Source organism: Perna viridis, chromosome 4 (assembly GCF_037379345.1).
Source record: "Perna viridis isolate PV_CMFRI_1.1 ecotype Kerala chromosome 4, ASM3737934v1, whole genome shotgun sequence".
In the NCBI taxonomy this organism is placed as follows: Eukaryota; Metazoa; Mollusca; class Bivalvia; order Mytilida; family Mytilidae; genus Perna; species Perna viridis.
This window is the reverse complement of record NC_142448.1, coordinates 30841348-30857907: the sequence shown is the minus strand read 5'-3', so window position 1 is coordinate 30857907 and position 16560 is coordinate 30841348. Positions and strand designations below refer to the sequence as shown.

General features: G+C 31.3%; 1 protein-coding gene across 2 annotated transcripts in view; it reads left to right on the top strand.

The window, feature by feature from the left end:
- The window catches only part of LOC148619719 (cAMP-dependent protein kinase regulatory subunit), a 67382-nt gene that overhangs the window by 30553 nt on the left and 20269 nt on the right, over positions 1 to 16560 (top strand). For both annotated transcript variants that reach the window (XM_088579936.1, XM_088579935.1), the window contains exons 2-4: positions 4062 to 4223; positions 9741 to 9832; positions 12228 to 12289. In XM_088579936.1, the coding sequence (XP_088436062.1) occupies positions 4062 to 4223; positions 9741 to 9832; positions 12228 to 12289 (316 nt within the window). The remainder of the gene's footprint in view (positions 1 to 4061; positions 4224 to 9740; positions 9833 to 12227; positions 12290 to 16560) is intronic.

Here is a 16560-nt window from a genome sequence, read left to right as displayed (position 1 = left end):
ACTAATTAGTGCTACTTTATCAGTTGATCCAATGGTGAGTCTCCAGAAAGGGGTCCCAAGATTTGGAAAAGGTGGGGAGGGGGAAGGTCCAGACTCCCAGGCTATTATTTGCTTTTTTCTGCCCCAAAATAAAGCCTGAAGTTCACAAAATTTTCTGTCCAAAAAAGGAGGTCCCGGATCCACCTCTGTGTCTGGTTAGGTAGATTCCACTGTATTTACCCCTTCACCTTTATATCAATTTGATATTCACAAACAGGGACATTAAAGGCTTTATAACAAATGTTGAAGGGAAGGTCATAAATGACTAATGGAAATAATCTACACTATGACCTTGAAATTTATAGAATGGTATCTGGTTAGTCCTTGAAGCTCAGATTCAGGTTGGTTCTTTGTCTTGTTTACCGACCAGAAAACAGGAGTAATTAATTTTCTTTACGCAAAGTCAAAAATAAAAATAAAATTTCTTTATAATGTTTTCATACATTTTTAACATAAGGAAGCATATTTATGACCAATTTGGAATTATGTCATTTTTCTCTCCATATTATGTCAACTTTTTCCAAATCGTATGAAAAATTTTTTTTTTTTTGGCTGAGTTTGAGAATTTAACACATCCATTAACATTAGGTGTAAAATTTAAGTACATCTCTTTCTAAGAATCATACACAATGTGTATAATGTGTGGCACAGTAAGAAAAAAAACACATTTTATTGCATTATTCTAGTATTTATAGCTCAGAACCTTCAGAAATGACCCTCAAAGTGTTATGAATGTTATTGATAGGTAAAATTTAGTTGGAAACATTTGTACCACAGAAAAATGGCAGGAAGATTTTTCCATTTTCCCCATACATTAGCAGTCACTGATGCTTTAGGATAAATTTGAATAGCTTTTAACTTGTTTCCATGATGTATTTAAATCATTTGAGGCAAAAAATACCGAATTAAGAAAAATTATGTGCAAACCATTGCCTGGTTCTTACACAGAATGATGCTTTGTTACCATAATATTTGTTGGTGCTCTTTTTGTTTGTTGTCATTGGCAACTGTATGTTGTTTTGGAATTACCAGAAATATTGACAGTGATGAATTAAACATTTCACTTTCATTTGATGACTTCTGTTTAAACCTATATTAAAATCATTGAGTCTATATTCCATATCAATTATGATAGTCAATGTTGAAGTAACAGTAAAAAAAGTTTGCTTTTGAGAATTTATATGAAACTGCAATTTAAATTAATAACTTTTTGCATTCATTCCTTGGAATATGACTTAATTAATGGTTTGGATAGATAGATAGATAATATACTGATGTTTGATCATGCTGTCAATGTAACATGTAGATACCTTATGTGAGGTATTAATCTACAAACAGGCAACTCTGTCAATGTAACATGTAGATACCTTATGTGAGGTATTAATCTACAAACAGGCAACTCTGTCAATGTAACATGTAGATACCTTATGTGAGGTATTAATCTACAAACAGGCAACTCTGTCAGTGTAACATGTAGATACCTTATGTGAGGTATTAATCTACAAACAGGCAACTCTGTCAATGTAACATGTAGATACCTTATGTGAGGTATTAATCTACAAACAGGCAACTCTGTCAATGTAACATGTAGATACCTTATGTGAGGTATTAATCTACAAACAGGCAACTCTGTCAATGTAACATGTAGATACCTTATGTGAGGTATTAATCTACAAACAGGCAACTCTGTCAATGTAACATGTAGATACCTTATGTGAGGTATTAATCTACAAACAGGCAACTCTGTCAATGTAACATGTAGATACCTTATGTGAGGTATTAATCTACAAACAGGCAACTCTTACATGTGTAATTTTAAACCCATTATCAATATCTTTGATCTGGCTCATTAGATCAACTCTATCATACAGCAGTCACTTTGAGGATTTCAATTATCAGAAAGGCTTTAATTTAAGTTCTTTGTCTGGTTTAGGGTTTCTTTTATATAAAGCTGTATCAAATTGACTCTTTTAGTAGGAAACAAGTATTTCATGTATTGTTGACATATGTTTGTTATAGTTCAATCTAAAGTTCATGCAGTAGCAGACTATTAGTAATTCATGCATGTCTTCCATCAGCGTGTTGCAGCTGAAAACTTCAGAATGCCTATTAGACAATATTGTTTAAAAAAATATCCAGGCTTTGAAAATTTGTTTTAGTGCATATCTACATCTAAATCTCTATCAAAGTCTTATTCTACCACAAATTATCATACCCCAAAGAACAATTGTAATTGATTTGGCAAATTCTGTGTCAAATGTGTTATTACAATCAAAATCAAAACTATCAAGTTGAAAAGTTCAGGGTTTGACCCCTGTGGTCATATCTAGCTGCACCCATTAAAGGATTTTTATTCAGGGTTTAGTTGTCAGAATTTACTGTATCAAGTAAAATGGTGGTTTACGTGTCTGCACCTTAGGCCCTTATTATACCCCACATGGATTTGTATCTAATTGTTTGTCTGTCCATCATATACCATCAATGAATTTCAAATTTGACATGTGGCTTTATATAGATATGGTATATAAAGTCAGCCATTTTGGTTGTTATCCAATACCAACTTTATTGTGGGAATTTGCCATTTGTCACTGAATGGAATAATAGAGAACATTTTTGTCACAAACTTTAGAGTGGAAGGATCAGCGTCATGCATCTTGTTAATTTATTCTTCCTATTTGATGATTTCAAGAGTTTCTTTACATTATTTATTCCAATTTCACCAGTTTGTTAGATGGATGTTTTGTTATCAGTTACAATAGTTACAAAATACCAATTCAATTAAAACTATGTATAGTGCTTTGCATTTCATCTGCACTTTGTAGATGTCAAAATAATTCCTCTTTGACAGTCAACACTCCAGGAAAGTAACTACAAAATTCTCATCTATGTTGCATTATTGGCCCTCAGAGAATTGATTCAACACATGCTCAATAAATGAATTACTAGATTATTTGTTCAGTGTATTTTTACAAAATCAATCGTTAGCGTCATTATTTAGATACTTGGGTGTCATATTTAATCATGTATTTGATGAACAACTTAATTTAAAGAATGATCATGTTTTCCATATCATTTTTGCAAAGTTTTACATATGAAGAGAGTTAGTTGTAATTTGATGTATTGATAAATGTTTTTCATATGTAACAAATGACAAATGGCATTACTATAATAGCTAAATCACTGGAATTACTGCTTTGAATATTCAAAGAGAGATAACTCTTACTTATTTAATGTGTTATCATCCAGCTTTCTAGCTTTGTTCAGTTACGTTTTAATTATTTCCTAACAAGTCACAAGTTTACAACCAACAGCAGAAAAAAAGTATCATAATGTTATTACAATGATATTAAACCTTGGTGTTCTTGTAGTAAATTTCATTGGGTGTGTATAGTTCTGTAACTATTTATTTTTACAATTCATTAAGATGTTAACACCTGAAATTAGCAATATATGTCAAAAACCTACTGGATATCATGATTTAAACATCTGATTTTTACAGACTGAATGATATGTCATAATGTAATCTCCAATGTAAATTTCACTAAATCCCTAAATACAGTTTAATCTCTTTTATAACACTTTCAACAAGGTTTTAACTTATGACATAATCCATTAAATAATCAATAAGCATTAATCTTAAAAAAATACTTTGAATGTGTTTGGCCTAAATGTTACAATCCTGAATGATGAAAAAATAGAATTATGTTTGATTTGAAGTGATGTACTTTACAAACAAAAACATGCAGTTATACAGTACTCTAGAGCTTTGGATGTTATTGGCATGAAGATAACCTTTCTCATTTTATTAATCTACCTGCAATTTTAAATAATATAAATGCTTTTATTGATGTCACTTGCCATGGGTGTCAGGAAATTGGAATTATAGACCCCTGATAGAGTACAGAATTTTGTTATTTCTAACCCCAATAAAAGAACTCAGTTTTTCTAAATCGTAATAATTGTTAATTTGTTTTTTAAATAATTGTCCATCTAGAAGTTCTAATTATCTTATTCTTTTCTAGGAACAAGCAACAAAGCCAACCAAATCTGCCACACCTCCCAGTGATGAGAGAGAGGATGATATCACAGAAACCCCTCCCCATCACATGCAAAAGAGGATCAGAAGAGGTGCTGTTAGTGCAGAGGTCTATAAAGAGGAGGATGCTGCACAATATGTCAAAAAGGTAATTCATAGGTCACTTCTTGTAATTTGTTTCCTTGACCCAAGACCAAAAAAAGGCATTTTCTTAGAATTCTAATATTTCTGCCCCTAACAAAGTTATAGAAAGTTTATAGAAATCACCTACATTGTCTGTCTAGTGTGTATATTAGTCTGTCCATATGTATTGCAGATGTAACTCCCACTCATTGGCCAATGGATTTTGATACAATTAAGCATCATATATAAGTTGATAATATTTGTTCAATGCTTGTAAAGGGATATAATCCATTTTGGTTCAATGTTAAAACCTAATAAGTGCAACTCCACCTAAATGACCCAGTTGGTTTTGATAAAATCTTATTCTAAGTTTAGGCATCATATGAAGGTATGTGGGAAGGGAGATGATCCAATTGAACTCCATAACAGCTCAAAGGATTTCGATGAAATTTTGTACACAAATTTGGCATCACATACAGATGTGCATAAAAATTAGTTCACAGCAAGTGCAGATTATCACATTAATATAATTCAACTTCATCCAATAAAAAAACTATCATAGCTATCATAGTTCTGTTTCCTGTTTTGACCATAAATATTGAGGGATTTTCACCTCAAGTTTGTCGTTGGTATAACAGATGTAAAAATGATTAAAAATCGAATTTGACTTTATCTATGGCATAACCTAAGAAAACTTAGAATTGAGAAAACTGATTTTTATACATTTACTTCATGGACAGGGATTTACAGAAAATGTACTTTACTAGTCATAGATTATATATAATAATACCACACTTCTGAATATACATGACTTACGGATTACAATTTTTACAGTTCATTGCTTCATAGATAATTGGAATCAAAGGATGAGCAGTTGTAATTTATATAAGTACTGGACACATTATAGATGGCACTCCTTAAGTCATTGAGGAATAAAGATAGTAATTATCTACTTAATTGACAGAGTGGGATGGGGAAGACAATTGATGAAGGAAAAATGTTGAAAAACACATTTATTTAAAATGGAGGAAGAAGATTTCTTATAAAGAAATTAAACCTTGTTTGTGCAAGGTCTTGTTTAATCAGCATAACTTTAGGTGATAAATTCATAATTGTTTCTTAAGGGGGTAGACTTAGGGTAAGGGACACAACTCTTTCAAATCATTGGAATGTTTGTATTCAGTATTTACCTCAAAGCATCAAAGTAACTTTAATTGATTTCATATTGTTTCAAGTGAAAGCTTGATAGGCTTTGGTGAAATTGAAAATGAAACAAACATATCACTGATTGTAAGAGTTACATCCTGTACCTTAGGTCTACCTCCTTAAATAGGTATGTGACAGTGTTTTTGTAAAAAAAAAAAAAAAAAAAAAAAGTATCTGAATCAGCTATTGCAATTTCTTTAAATTTTTGTGTATAGTGAAACCTGACTTAACCAGATCCCTTTGGTGGTAGTTCAGTGTACAGTTTACACAAGTTTCAGTGTTTCATATATTTTATAGTATATTTTTCTGGTTTGTTTGGCATTTTTTGACATTCAGTTTATTTTATGCTTTGAACATAGTTTATCTTTTCTTGGCTTCGTTATGTATTGAGATAAATAGTGACATGTTTGTTTAGGCTATTATTTTTTATGTCAATGAAGGAAAAAAGGCATTTGAAAGTAGACAAACCAGAAAAATTACCAACATGTAGTAGTTCTATATATATAGAAGACATACACATTCTATGTGATTCAGATGATTCTTTATGTAAAGATTCAATTTTAATGTTTGATTTTATACATTATGTACAATTCTTATCAAATCTGGTGTAAAAATGGTTTTAGATATGTGATTTTCTCTTTTTCTGTAATTAAACTCTATATCTAAGGGGAGGTAATTTTACTCACAATGAGTCCTCACTGAACTTTTATGTACTTCTAGATACCTGGTTTAGGAAATGTACAAATGTAATATTAATGTAGTTTATGCTGTTGCTTTTGAAATTTAAGACATTCCATAGAAAGAACATCCTGCAAATAGGCACATTTAAAGTAATTCAATACTTTTCAAGTGATTATTTCCTTGATAAAGATGAATACATTCTGTCAAAATGGAAGAAGAAAGATCCTTTGAAGTCATATTTTACTTAGAATATCTTTTACAAAGGATTAATAAATGCATCTTAAAAATGTGCAAATTTGTGTCCAGCATATTGCTTTTCAATACACGGTAGTATTCTGATGTTTGTAGTTGTAATAACAGATTTTCCTGTTATTTATCATGCAATATTGTTGTCATATATATTTTCCCTCAAGGTCAGAAGAATATGTGAGTGATCCTTAATTTTGTTCCTACTTTTTCACTGGTTTATTTTAAAGATTAAATATTGCATTGCTGCCTTTCATTCTTTGAGACATAATTTTACTCTCTAGAAATGCTTTAAAAAAAATGTTAACTATTATAACTGGTAATGTGTGTCTTTTATTTTTGGCTGTTTTTAAGATGAAATATAAATTGCATGTAGGACCTAATTTTGCAATTTATATTGGAATTCATGTTTTATATTGAAATTATCTTTGGTACAGTGTTAAATAGTTTGATGACAAACTAATGGAAATTTTTAAAAATCAAGATTATAGGCAGAAAAGATATGTTTCCAAATTTTAAATGGTGGGTATTCCAGGTTAGCCCCATATGAGTCACAGTCTGCCTTCACTAATAGTCTCCATGACAACATAATATATGAAATTAATGATGTTGGCAGTCATGAGAGTGTGACTTTATTGAGCATCAGTAGCTTTCTGTTTTTATGTTGGTCTGAAGTGACTCCTGCCACTAATCAACTCACATGTGTTTTCATTGTTTATACCTGTTAGAGTGTAAATCAATGTCAGCATGTTTTGTGAAGACTCCCCCCTTTTTCCCATATGGTGTATGACTACAATTATCCTAAATTGATAGGATTTGGGGTAATGAGAATTGAATTGGTTTTCTCTATTGCATTTCCTCTGTTTCTCAGTAGAATAATTGAATTTGCAGCAGAGATCACTTCAATCATACTGAACAGGAAGAACTGAATTGTCTACTGTGTCTTGAGCCATGAAATTGGTTATGGATTATCCCCCTTGGAACTGTCATTTCGATCACTGTTATTTTTCTGTTTTTGTGATGATTTGTTGCTATGAAAGTGTATTGGGTTTAAAGTAGTTTCATATAATTTTTTTTCACTCATCTTAAAAGTGGTAAATATTCAAAACATATAAAAAAAATAATAATAATAAATTATTCAATTTACACTGTTCAAAGAAAGATAACTCTTGAATTCTTTCTAAGTTCAAAATAATTCAGAGCTGAGTGGAAAAAATAGAAACTTACCTGTAGCAAATAGAATTATTTCTTAAAAACTGGTTCATGCCAACACATATTTATTCCCTAGGTGTTTTGTTGGTGTCCAGGCTTTCAGTGTTTTTCTATATGTGTCTGTCGTTTTTATCAGCTTTATTTTTTCCGATGGAAATATCACAAAGTAGTTGTGGAGGGTTTTGTGTTTTTATGTTTTCTTCTGTCCATCTGTTCAGACTTTTTTTTTATGGAAAACTATAATAGGTAGAAAAAATCTTGCAATTGATGAAATGATTTTCATGATAAGGCCTACAAAAGTCTCTTTTGTTCAAAGTTGTTGAACAACTTCATGTAAGAGTTGTTTCTCTTGAAATATGAAAAATAGCAATTTTCTTCCCTTTATCTTGAAAACTAAAATAGATAGCAAAAAACTTTGAATTGATGAAATGATCTCTATGAAGAGGCCTACAAAAGTCTCTGTTGGTCAAAGTTGTTTGGTGACTCCGGTTTTCCCCTTGAAAGGCAAAATATGGCAAATTTTTGCCAATTTCTTCGAAACTATGATAAAAAAAGTACCTTTTATTTGTTGAAATAATTCTCGTGATAAGGCCTCCTTAAGTCCAATGGGTCATTAATGTTGTAGGATGACTCATTAGAGTTGTTGCCCTTGAAGGGCAAAAAGAAAAAGTTCGAAAAAGTAGCATAAATTTGTGCTGTTTATTAAAAGTGACCATTTAAGATGTAAAGGTATATTGCATCTTTTTTTTTCATTTTTAAAAACATCATTTTCTTGACCAATTTCTTTATATCATCTTTTACTTTAAGATGCATGGCATTATCTCGAGAAACAAATTTATTCATTCTAAGAATAGTAAACTTGAAATTTGATTATTTGGTGTGTGAAAAGTCATACAACAGAGGATATTTAAAGAATTGTAGGGATTGGAGGACATACTGCATTATTTTTAAGAAATTTATTGTTACAGCATTATATTGTTATGCAGAAAGGTATCTTATGGCTGCAATTTAATTATTTACCATTTAAGTCAATTCTATCATATTTAGCATCACATCAAATAAATTCCAATAATCTTATCATCCGTTACATAGAGCCAGCATACTAATTGTGGGTAGTGTTTTCTGGTATTTATAAGTCTGAAATACCTCTGCTATCATCTTTTGACAACCGCTATAGATAAATCTAAAACCAGGAGGTTCCAGTACAGAGTAAACGATTATTGGTCTTCCAAGTTTGCCTCATCAGTTTAATATATTATACCCTATTGAATGACAATTCCTGATTTTCCATAATTATTAATCGTATTCTCCGTGCTGTTAAGTAGGAGGAGCTTCGGAATCCCAGGTTGCTACAAAATCCTGATCTGCTTCTGAATTTGGTCATAGATCCTTTTGATTTGACACTCTGCCAATACTGCAGGTTTTGTCAACATTTTAAAAGATTTGTGAAAGCTAATTTAATTGTAATATTTTGGAAGACAATTAGGTGGTTCATAATGGATGTATCTGACATGGATAAAATGGAAAGACAATTTGACTTTAGGAAACCTCGCTTTGATGAAAATTTTGAAGTAAGTTCTTACTGAAATCTTCTAATTCATCAGTCATTTTTTGTTTTTGTTGTATTTTCAAACAGTTTTTCCCTTAGCTACTTTTAAACTTCAATTGTAAGTTTGTCCATATAAAACATGAATCAGATTTACTTTGAAGGGTGGGAGTTCCTGGACTTTTTCTTTCATATCAATGGCCCACTTGAGGAAATCAACAAAAGTCCTCAATAAAGTGTCAAAGAAAAGATAAGTCTTGGTTGAAGGTCCAGGATCTACGTATAATGTAAATAAAATATAAAAGGTCCTGGTTTAAAAAATTGGGGGTCCCAGACCTTGGTCCACCATTAATTTAAACCTCAGTAGAACAATGTGTGAAAAAGGCTTGTGTTGCCTAGATATTTAAGACATGTGTATACATGCATGAAGCCTGTACAGTATGACATGAAAAGTAACAATACATTTTTCATCGGTACATCATGGTCTTTGTACTTAGTTTGCCCTTCAAGTGTGTATGGATATCCTCTGACATTAGTGAAATTGGTACCCAACTTTTGATACTTTATTTCAGTGCAGAAAATTGTAGTTTCAGTAGTACAGATATCAATGCTTGCTTATCTTTTTCATTAGATTTCTTTTTTGTTTTACAGGTTGTGCCAAAAGACTACAAAACTATGGCAGCTTTATCTAAGGCAATAAGTAAAAATGTTCTGTTTGCCCATCTGGATGATAACGAAAGAAGGTGAGTAAGCTTTGATGCAGTATGTCCTCCAATCCCTATGATTAACAGATTTTGTTAAAAAATAGGTATTTTTTTCATAATTAGGACTAAGGAGGTGGATGATAAAGAGATTGACAATGTTTTGACACTTTAAGAATGGGAAAGATACAAAATAAATTGATGATGAATTGATCCAGGTAATCGTTATGCCTTTCTGGCTATTTTTTGTCTTTTTTTCTTACTAGGAGTTAGTGCCCTTGAAGCTGAAAATTAAGTTATTATGTACCAGTTGTTTGGAGATTTTGACTCCTCTGTTTTTGTTCTTTGTAATTCTGATTATTTTACCCAAATGTCATGGAGAACATAATTAAATTACTGTCTATTTTCTGGATAGAATTTTTTAGTGTGCTCAGTTATGAGTGCTTGAGTATGTAAATTGGTGCTTTTATAGATCAAATAAAAAGAAACAAGTTTTATCAATTGATTTAGATAAATGCAAAATGCAAGTAATTTCACAATATATGTTCTTTAAAAACAAATAATAAATTGGCAAAAAAACAATTCTCTTCACTTTAGTTGTATCTGATTCAATGACTAAACCTGTAAAAATTGTCATAAATAAATAAATGATACATTTAACATACCTTCTGAACAAAACAGTTGATTGCTATTATTTAAGTATGTGCATTTGCTGAGGGAAATTACAAGCAATAAACAATAAAATGTATGTTATAGAAAACTATAAAACTTTTCTAGAAACTACTTCAAAATGTATAAAGATTGTTTTAATGTGAGTGATTATTATCTTGAATTTCCAAGATTAGTGCCAGCTGATTTCTAATAATTATAAAAAGAAGAGTTTTTTTTTTAAATGGTATCTTGTATCAATTTGTTGTCATATTGACTATGATGAAATGTTATGCTTCAAAGTCCATGAGAATGTATGTGATTTTCTAACAGTTTGTTATGTGGATTCCAAGAATCTATGAAATCTATTTGAACTGTTTTAAGTCCAATGTAGAAAATATTGAACTTAATAGTATTTTCGTTTCATTAAATAAATATCAGATTTTAAACTATAAGTCATATAATATGCACTAATTCATATTAGTTATAGCACATGCAATGATAGTGTTCAGTTGTAGAGTTGGTTTTGTCTTGAATAAATGGCAATCATATAATGAACTTTCTGGGGTAATAAATTGCACAACTGAAAAGATAATTTAAATTTTTATCAGACTTAGAATGAAATACCTGTGGAATGATGGAAAGTCAATCATTCAGTTGACTATCAAAGGTAAATCATCAAGTGAGTGTCATTAAATTGAGGAAAGATCAGCTCTATCCCCTGAACATTGTCATTTCATGCACTGTAATTTTTTTTGTGGAATCTAAACTTCAAAAATATTTATATATTTATATGACCTCCTTGCCCCTATAAACCCACCTAAGAAAATAGTCAGTGTCATATTTGTTAACATTAGACATTTGACATTTTATATTTAAAAGAAAAAAATACCTATACTAATTTAGTGTGAGTCTCTGTAAGAATCATGCAGTGGGTGAAACTTGGTATGAAAAAACCCATTATTTTGATAGTGTAATTTGAATATTTGCACAATCCAAATCAAGGAAAAAAGACATTTTTTCAATATCATGTTATAATTTCATTTAAATGCACTGAAAATGAACATTTCAAGGACAGGTAACTCTGTCAAAAACCTCATTTTTCTAACATTCTATTGAAAAATTCCTGAGCAAAGTCATTGATGTACAGATCAAATAATGGTCTTTTCAAATAGAGAAAGTATCCTTGAGTGATATTACATAGTCAGAGCTCTTTATTATTAGAATCATCTTTATTCTGAGTCAGAAACCTACCGTGTCATATATTTAAACAAGATCCAAGTTATAGATGTGTCTAGCTTGATTGTAAATTCTTTACTTGCCCCATGGGTCAGGAAATAATGCTTGTGAATTTATCAAGCTGTATCACATGGTACAATTAATTAAATCAATTATGTTTTTAAAAAATGTTATTAATTCTAGGGTTGAAGAAGAAAATTCAAGTCTCCTCTCTTAATTAAAAAAAAAAACAACCCAAAATTAAAATTTGGGTTAGTTGATATGCAATGACAGTTTCCTTCTATCTGACCTCTTGCCAAAAATATGCTGACTGATTGGCAGCCTTTCTGTTCCTAACACATTGGTAAACACTCCAGAATCATCATCCTTTCATGGACCCTGATCAAATTTTGAGCATACAATATTACCCTTTACATTTTCAAGATCATTGTTGTCAAAGGTTAAGGTCAATGGGTCAACTTATATATAGTTAAAGAATGACATGTATTTACCTTGTTATACACAATCAGAATGAAGACTTAAATGCAATGAAGTTATTCTTCTATTTCAGTGATATTTTCGATGCCATGTTTCCTGTTCACAGACATGCAGGGGAAGTCATTATTCAGCAAGGTAAATTATAAACAAATGCTTTACATATGAAGTCATATCAAAAATGGAAATTTAAAAAAATTAATAAATTCCTTTGAACTTGAGGATACACGCACTACAAAAACTATATTGATACTGAAATTATATTTTAGTATGAGATGCCATCATATCCCTTGTTAAGCAATTTTCTGATTGCTTTTTCTTTTACGCACATGTGGCCCAGTGTTCATTTCCTCTCTAAAGCTTAACAATGCCATCAATTTTGAAATTAAAACTCTTGGCATTTGAAAACTTGTTTGCTAAATTTTTAGGTTAACAGACTTGAGGAATTAGAATTATAATAGAAATCCTGTTTATATTTAATGATCTTAATTAGATAGTGAATATATTGAACAACAGAACTTTCAGAAATGTCATAAGCTGACAAACACATTTATCTATAGATCTATGCAACAGTCAACACACTGTCCAAAAGATGGGCTCTAGTCAATTTATAATCCATACTTTTGGCTACATTCTCTATATAGAGTCCAAAGTGTAATGACAACAGATAAAATAAATAAGATATGAGCAACATTCAGTTTATTGCCCATATTGTCCCAACAGTATTTTAATGCTTTAAGAAGTCCAAACTGGTGTACACTACTTCCCTTGATTAAAACTTGTATCATCAATCATTCGGTACTTCAATCAGTTCATTCTGGTGTGTATTACTTCTTTTTCAGTAGTCAATACCCCAGTCAGTCCATTCTCTTGTCAGTAGTCAATACCTCAGTCTGTCCATTCTCTTGTCAGTAGTCAATACCCCAGTCAGTCCACTCTCTTGTCAGTAGTCAATACCCCAGTCAGTTTATTCTCTTGTCAGTAGTCAATATTTCACTGAGTCCATTCTCTTGTCAGTAGTCAATACCTAAGTCAGTCCATTCTCTTGTCAGTATTCAATACCTCAATCAGTCCATTCTTTTGTCAGTAGTCAATACCTCAGTCAGTCCATTCTCTTGTTAGTAGTCAATATCTCAGTCAGTACATTCTCTTGTCAGTAGTCAATATCTCGGTCAGTACATTCTCTTGTCAGTAGTCAATACCTAAGTCAGTCCATACTTGTGTCAGTAGTCAATATAGTCCATCCAATTCATGTCAGTATGTTGTTCATGCCTCTATCAGTCTAATTTCCTGGCAATATTAGAGTCTTGGGTCAATCCCCTCTAATATCATTTTTGATCTTCTCTCATTACATTAACCAATAGTAAATACTTCTTTCACAGTTCACACATATCAGTCAGTCAAGACATAGTCAATCTATAGACAGTTTATAAATATTCTTTAGGCATTTGCATACGCATAAGGCATATTTTGACCAACTTTTAATGTAAAATGCTTTAAGGTAGTCTGTTTGTTGTGACATTTCTCTCTCTTCTTCATTAACTCATTTGTTGAAGTACAAAATGTATATGAAGAAGTTTAATTGACAAGCAATGCTAAGCCTCACTGAGGAAAGCCTCGAGCCTATCCTGTTAAACTTTCCGTCAGGATAGCTTATAGTAAATAAGTTAACTTAGTTCTGTAATGGCATGATAATTAGGTTATAAGACTAGATTTGTCTGGCTAACTGTAATATATTGAAATAGAATTCATTTCACATCTGTTCCAAAGGATAAAAATATGGCAGATTTGATCATACATAAATAAAGGGTTTTGAAATATGAATAAAATAATAAAATCGGCTTTAGCTCATTCATAGTGGGCGTTTTGTTGTTGATTTTAGAGATGATTTAATGACACAATACTAGATTGGTTTTCCACCCTAATTAGGCCATGAACTTTCAACCATTTTTTTTGTAGTTACTTATTTTTGAAGTGTAATTTTGAGTCTTACACTCTGTCAAAGATGTACAAAATCATGCAGTGTCTTATTCCCAGCCATTTATTTTGACAATTTTTTCTTGCTTGTGGAACTAGTGAAATAAATTGATCCTGAAAGTAAGTTGGTTTTGTTAGTCAGACATTCAGTACATATAGTATGAAGACCTCTCAGATCTTTTTCTCATTAGGTATTTTACTAAAAGTTAACTGAGTGTAATAACAATCTATTTTTTTTAAATTTGATTGAAATTCTATACATATGCCTAAAGATATCTTAAAGAAAGAGCTCTTCACAACCTTAGTTGAAGTTCATGAAGTTGTTTTTGTTCTTAGTTTCTATACAATTCTATTCAATTTCAAGTTTATACAAATTTATTAGTATTAATTCTGGCTAGAAATAGATTTTGAAATCAGAACAAGTGTAGTAGCATTCATTAATTAGTCTGTATGCCATTTCAAATTTGTTTACTAAAACCCAGAAAGCGGAATACCCAATTTTCTCGAGTAAAAAAATCTAGTTACTGACAAAAAACATGTTATTATGGTGTCTTTAACAATTAATCAGACAAGACTGGCAGGCTTCTGATCAGGAATGGTATTGTTTTCATCTAACGGCTAGACTAATGGGAAAAATACCAAAAAAAAATAGTTCTAAATAAGATATACGTGCTATTTTAGAATGGAAACTATACAATTATGGTTCAAGTATAGGTCCAATGAAGGTTTTAAATGTTGTCTTCCATTAACTGTATTCAAGGACAAAGTGCATATATTAGTACTAGAATCAGTAAATAGTTATTATGGTCATATTAAAGTGTGGTTCAGGACCACAACCCTTAGACAGTGAAGATGATTAAAGTATTGAAGTTACTATTTAAAGTCATACTTAAGTGGTGGTCAACCTTATGTTTGTTCGACAGTGTCCATTTTGACAGCGGTACAAATTAGTGGTTACTAAGTCTGAAGTCCATGACCCCAGTCCTAACCTATAAACTTTGAAATTTTGTTTAACTGGACGATTCTTTAAATTGACATTTTTGTGGACTTTGATTTTCCTCAATAGACCATCGATACTTCCCCGCTTGAAAGTTTTATTGAACCATTTAGTTGATATGTTCTGGCATTGATCATTTTTTTTTTATAATTTAGGCCTTTAAAGGCTTCATGCTTACTAGTGATAGCTTTACAGCTGTCTTTATGTTTGTGCATGCATAAATATGTTTCAGTAAGTTTTGTTGAATGCAAAAATTGGAAATGATTTGAAACTGTATATGAAGCTTGAATTTGTTGTTGGGTTGTATGTGTATGGGGCTCGTCTTTTTCATGGACTAGGTCTGTTAAGGCAACTATGTCAGTTGGGCAGACTTTTTAGGAGAGGTTTAAGTTATACACTGAAGAGGTTGACAAACCAAAACAAAACAAATGATATTGGTTTTCAGATGATAGTTATAAACAAGAATACCACTTACATAACTAGACCTGACTTAACTATGATTACAAGTTTCTCTTGTGAGATAACCTGCAGGGTTTGTTTCTATGATTAAACCTCTCTATGGCATCTCATATCAATCTCATAGTTACAATTCAAAGAAACTTCAAATGACAAAAAAAAACAGAAATGGACTTTCAGCAATTCTACGAGGGTACATGTATACAGTATTTTCACTTAGCATTAGTGTATTGAACAGTAGGATAAATGTAACCTACAGGGATTAAAAAACTTCAGGGGACAGAGTTGGTTCATTATTTGATTGAATGACCTTGACCTGATGACACTACGTAGGGAGTAAGCCGGGCAATTGACATGCTCAATTATACTTCCTGCCATTCCATAGATATTTGAATCTATGTCTGAAAAAAAGTTCTAAATATTCTTACTCAAATGTCTAAGTACCTAAGGCAGTTCATCAGGTAACGGGCATCAAAACAAGGTTAGACCTTTTAACTCTGTCCTGTTTTACTTTCTGTTATGAAGTTAGGCTTTGCCTATATGAGGGAATGAGCTATTTGTACTCAACTATAATTTTACTTTGTTCATAATTCACTGCTACAGTCCCTGAACCAATTGGCAGAACTTATTGACGAAATGGATGACTGCCGACTGAATGATATGCTGACAGATTGATAACTGATGATAGGGGGTTGATCTGATCGCAGTTTTGTCATGAAAAATGACAGCTGATCAGTTCATGTAAATTTCAGAATTTCCATAGGAACAAGTCCAATGAAATACAATATTAAATTATTCTGAAATTAAAGATTTTGAATCCACATATTGCATCTGGTTAAAAATAGAAATGAAAATACCGAAATGATTTGCATTTAGTAAATATGTGTAAAAATTGACAAACGAACAACAGAATTCTATAAAATGTAGTTACCACTCAGTGGTCACATGATGTGATCACTGGTCTAACGGATTTGTTTGA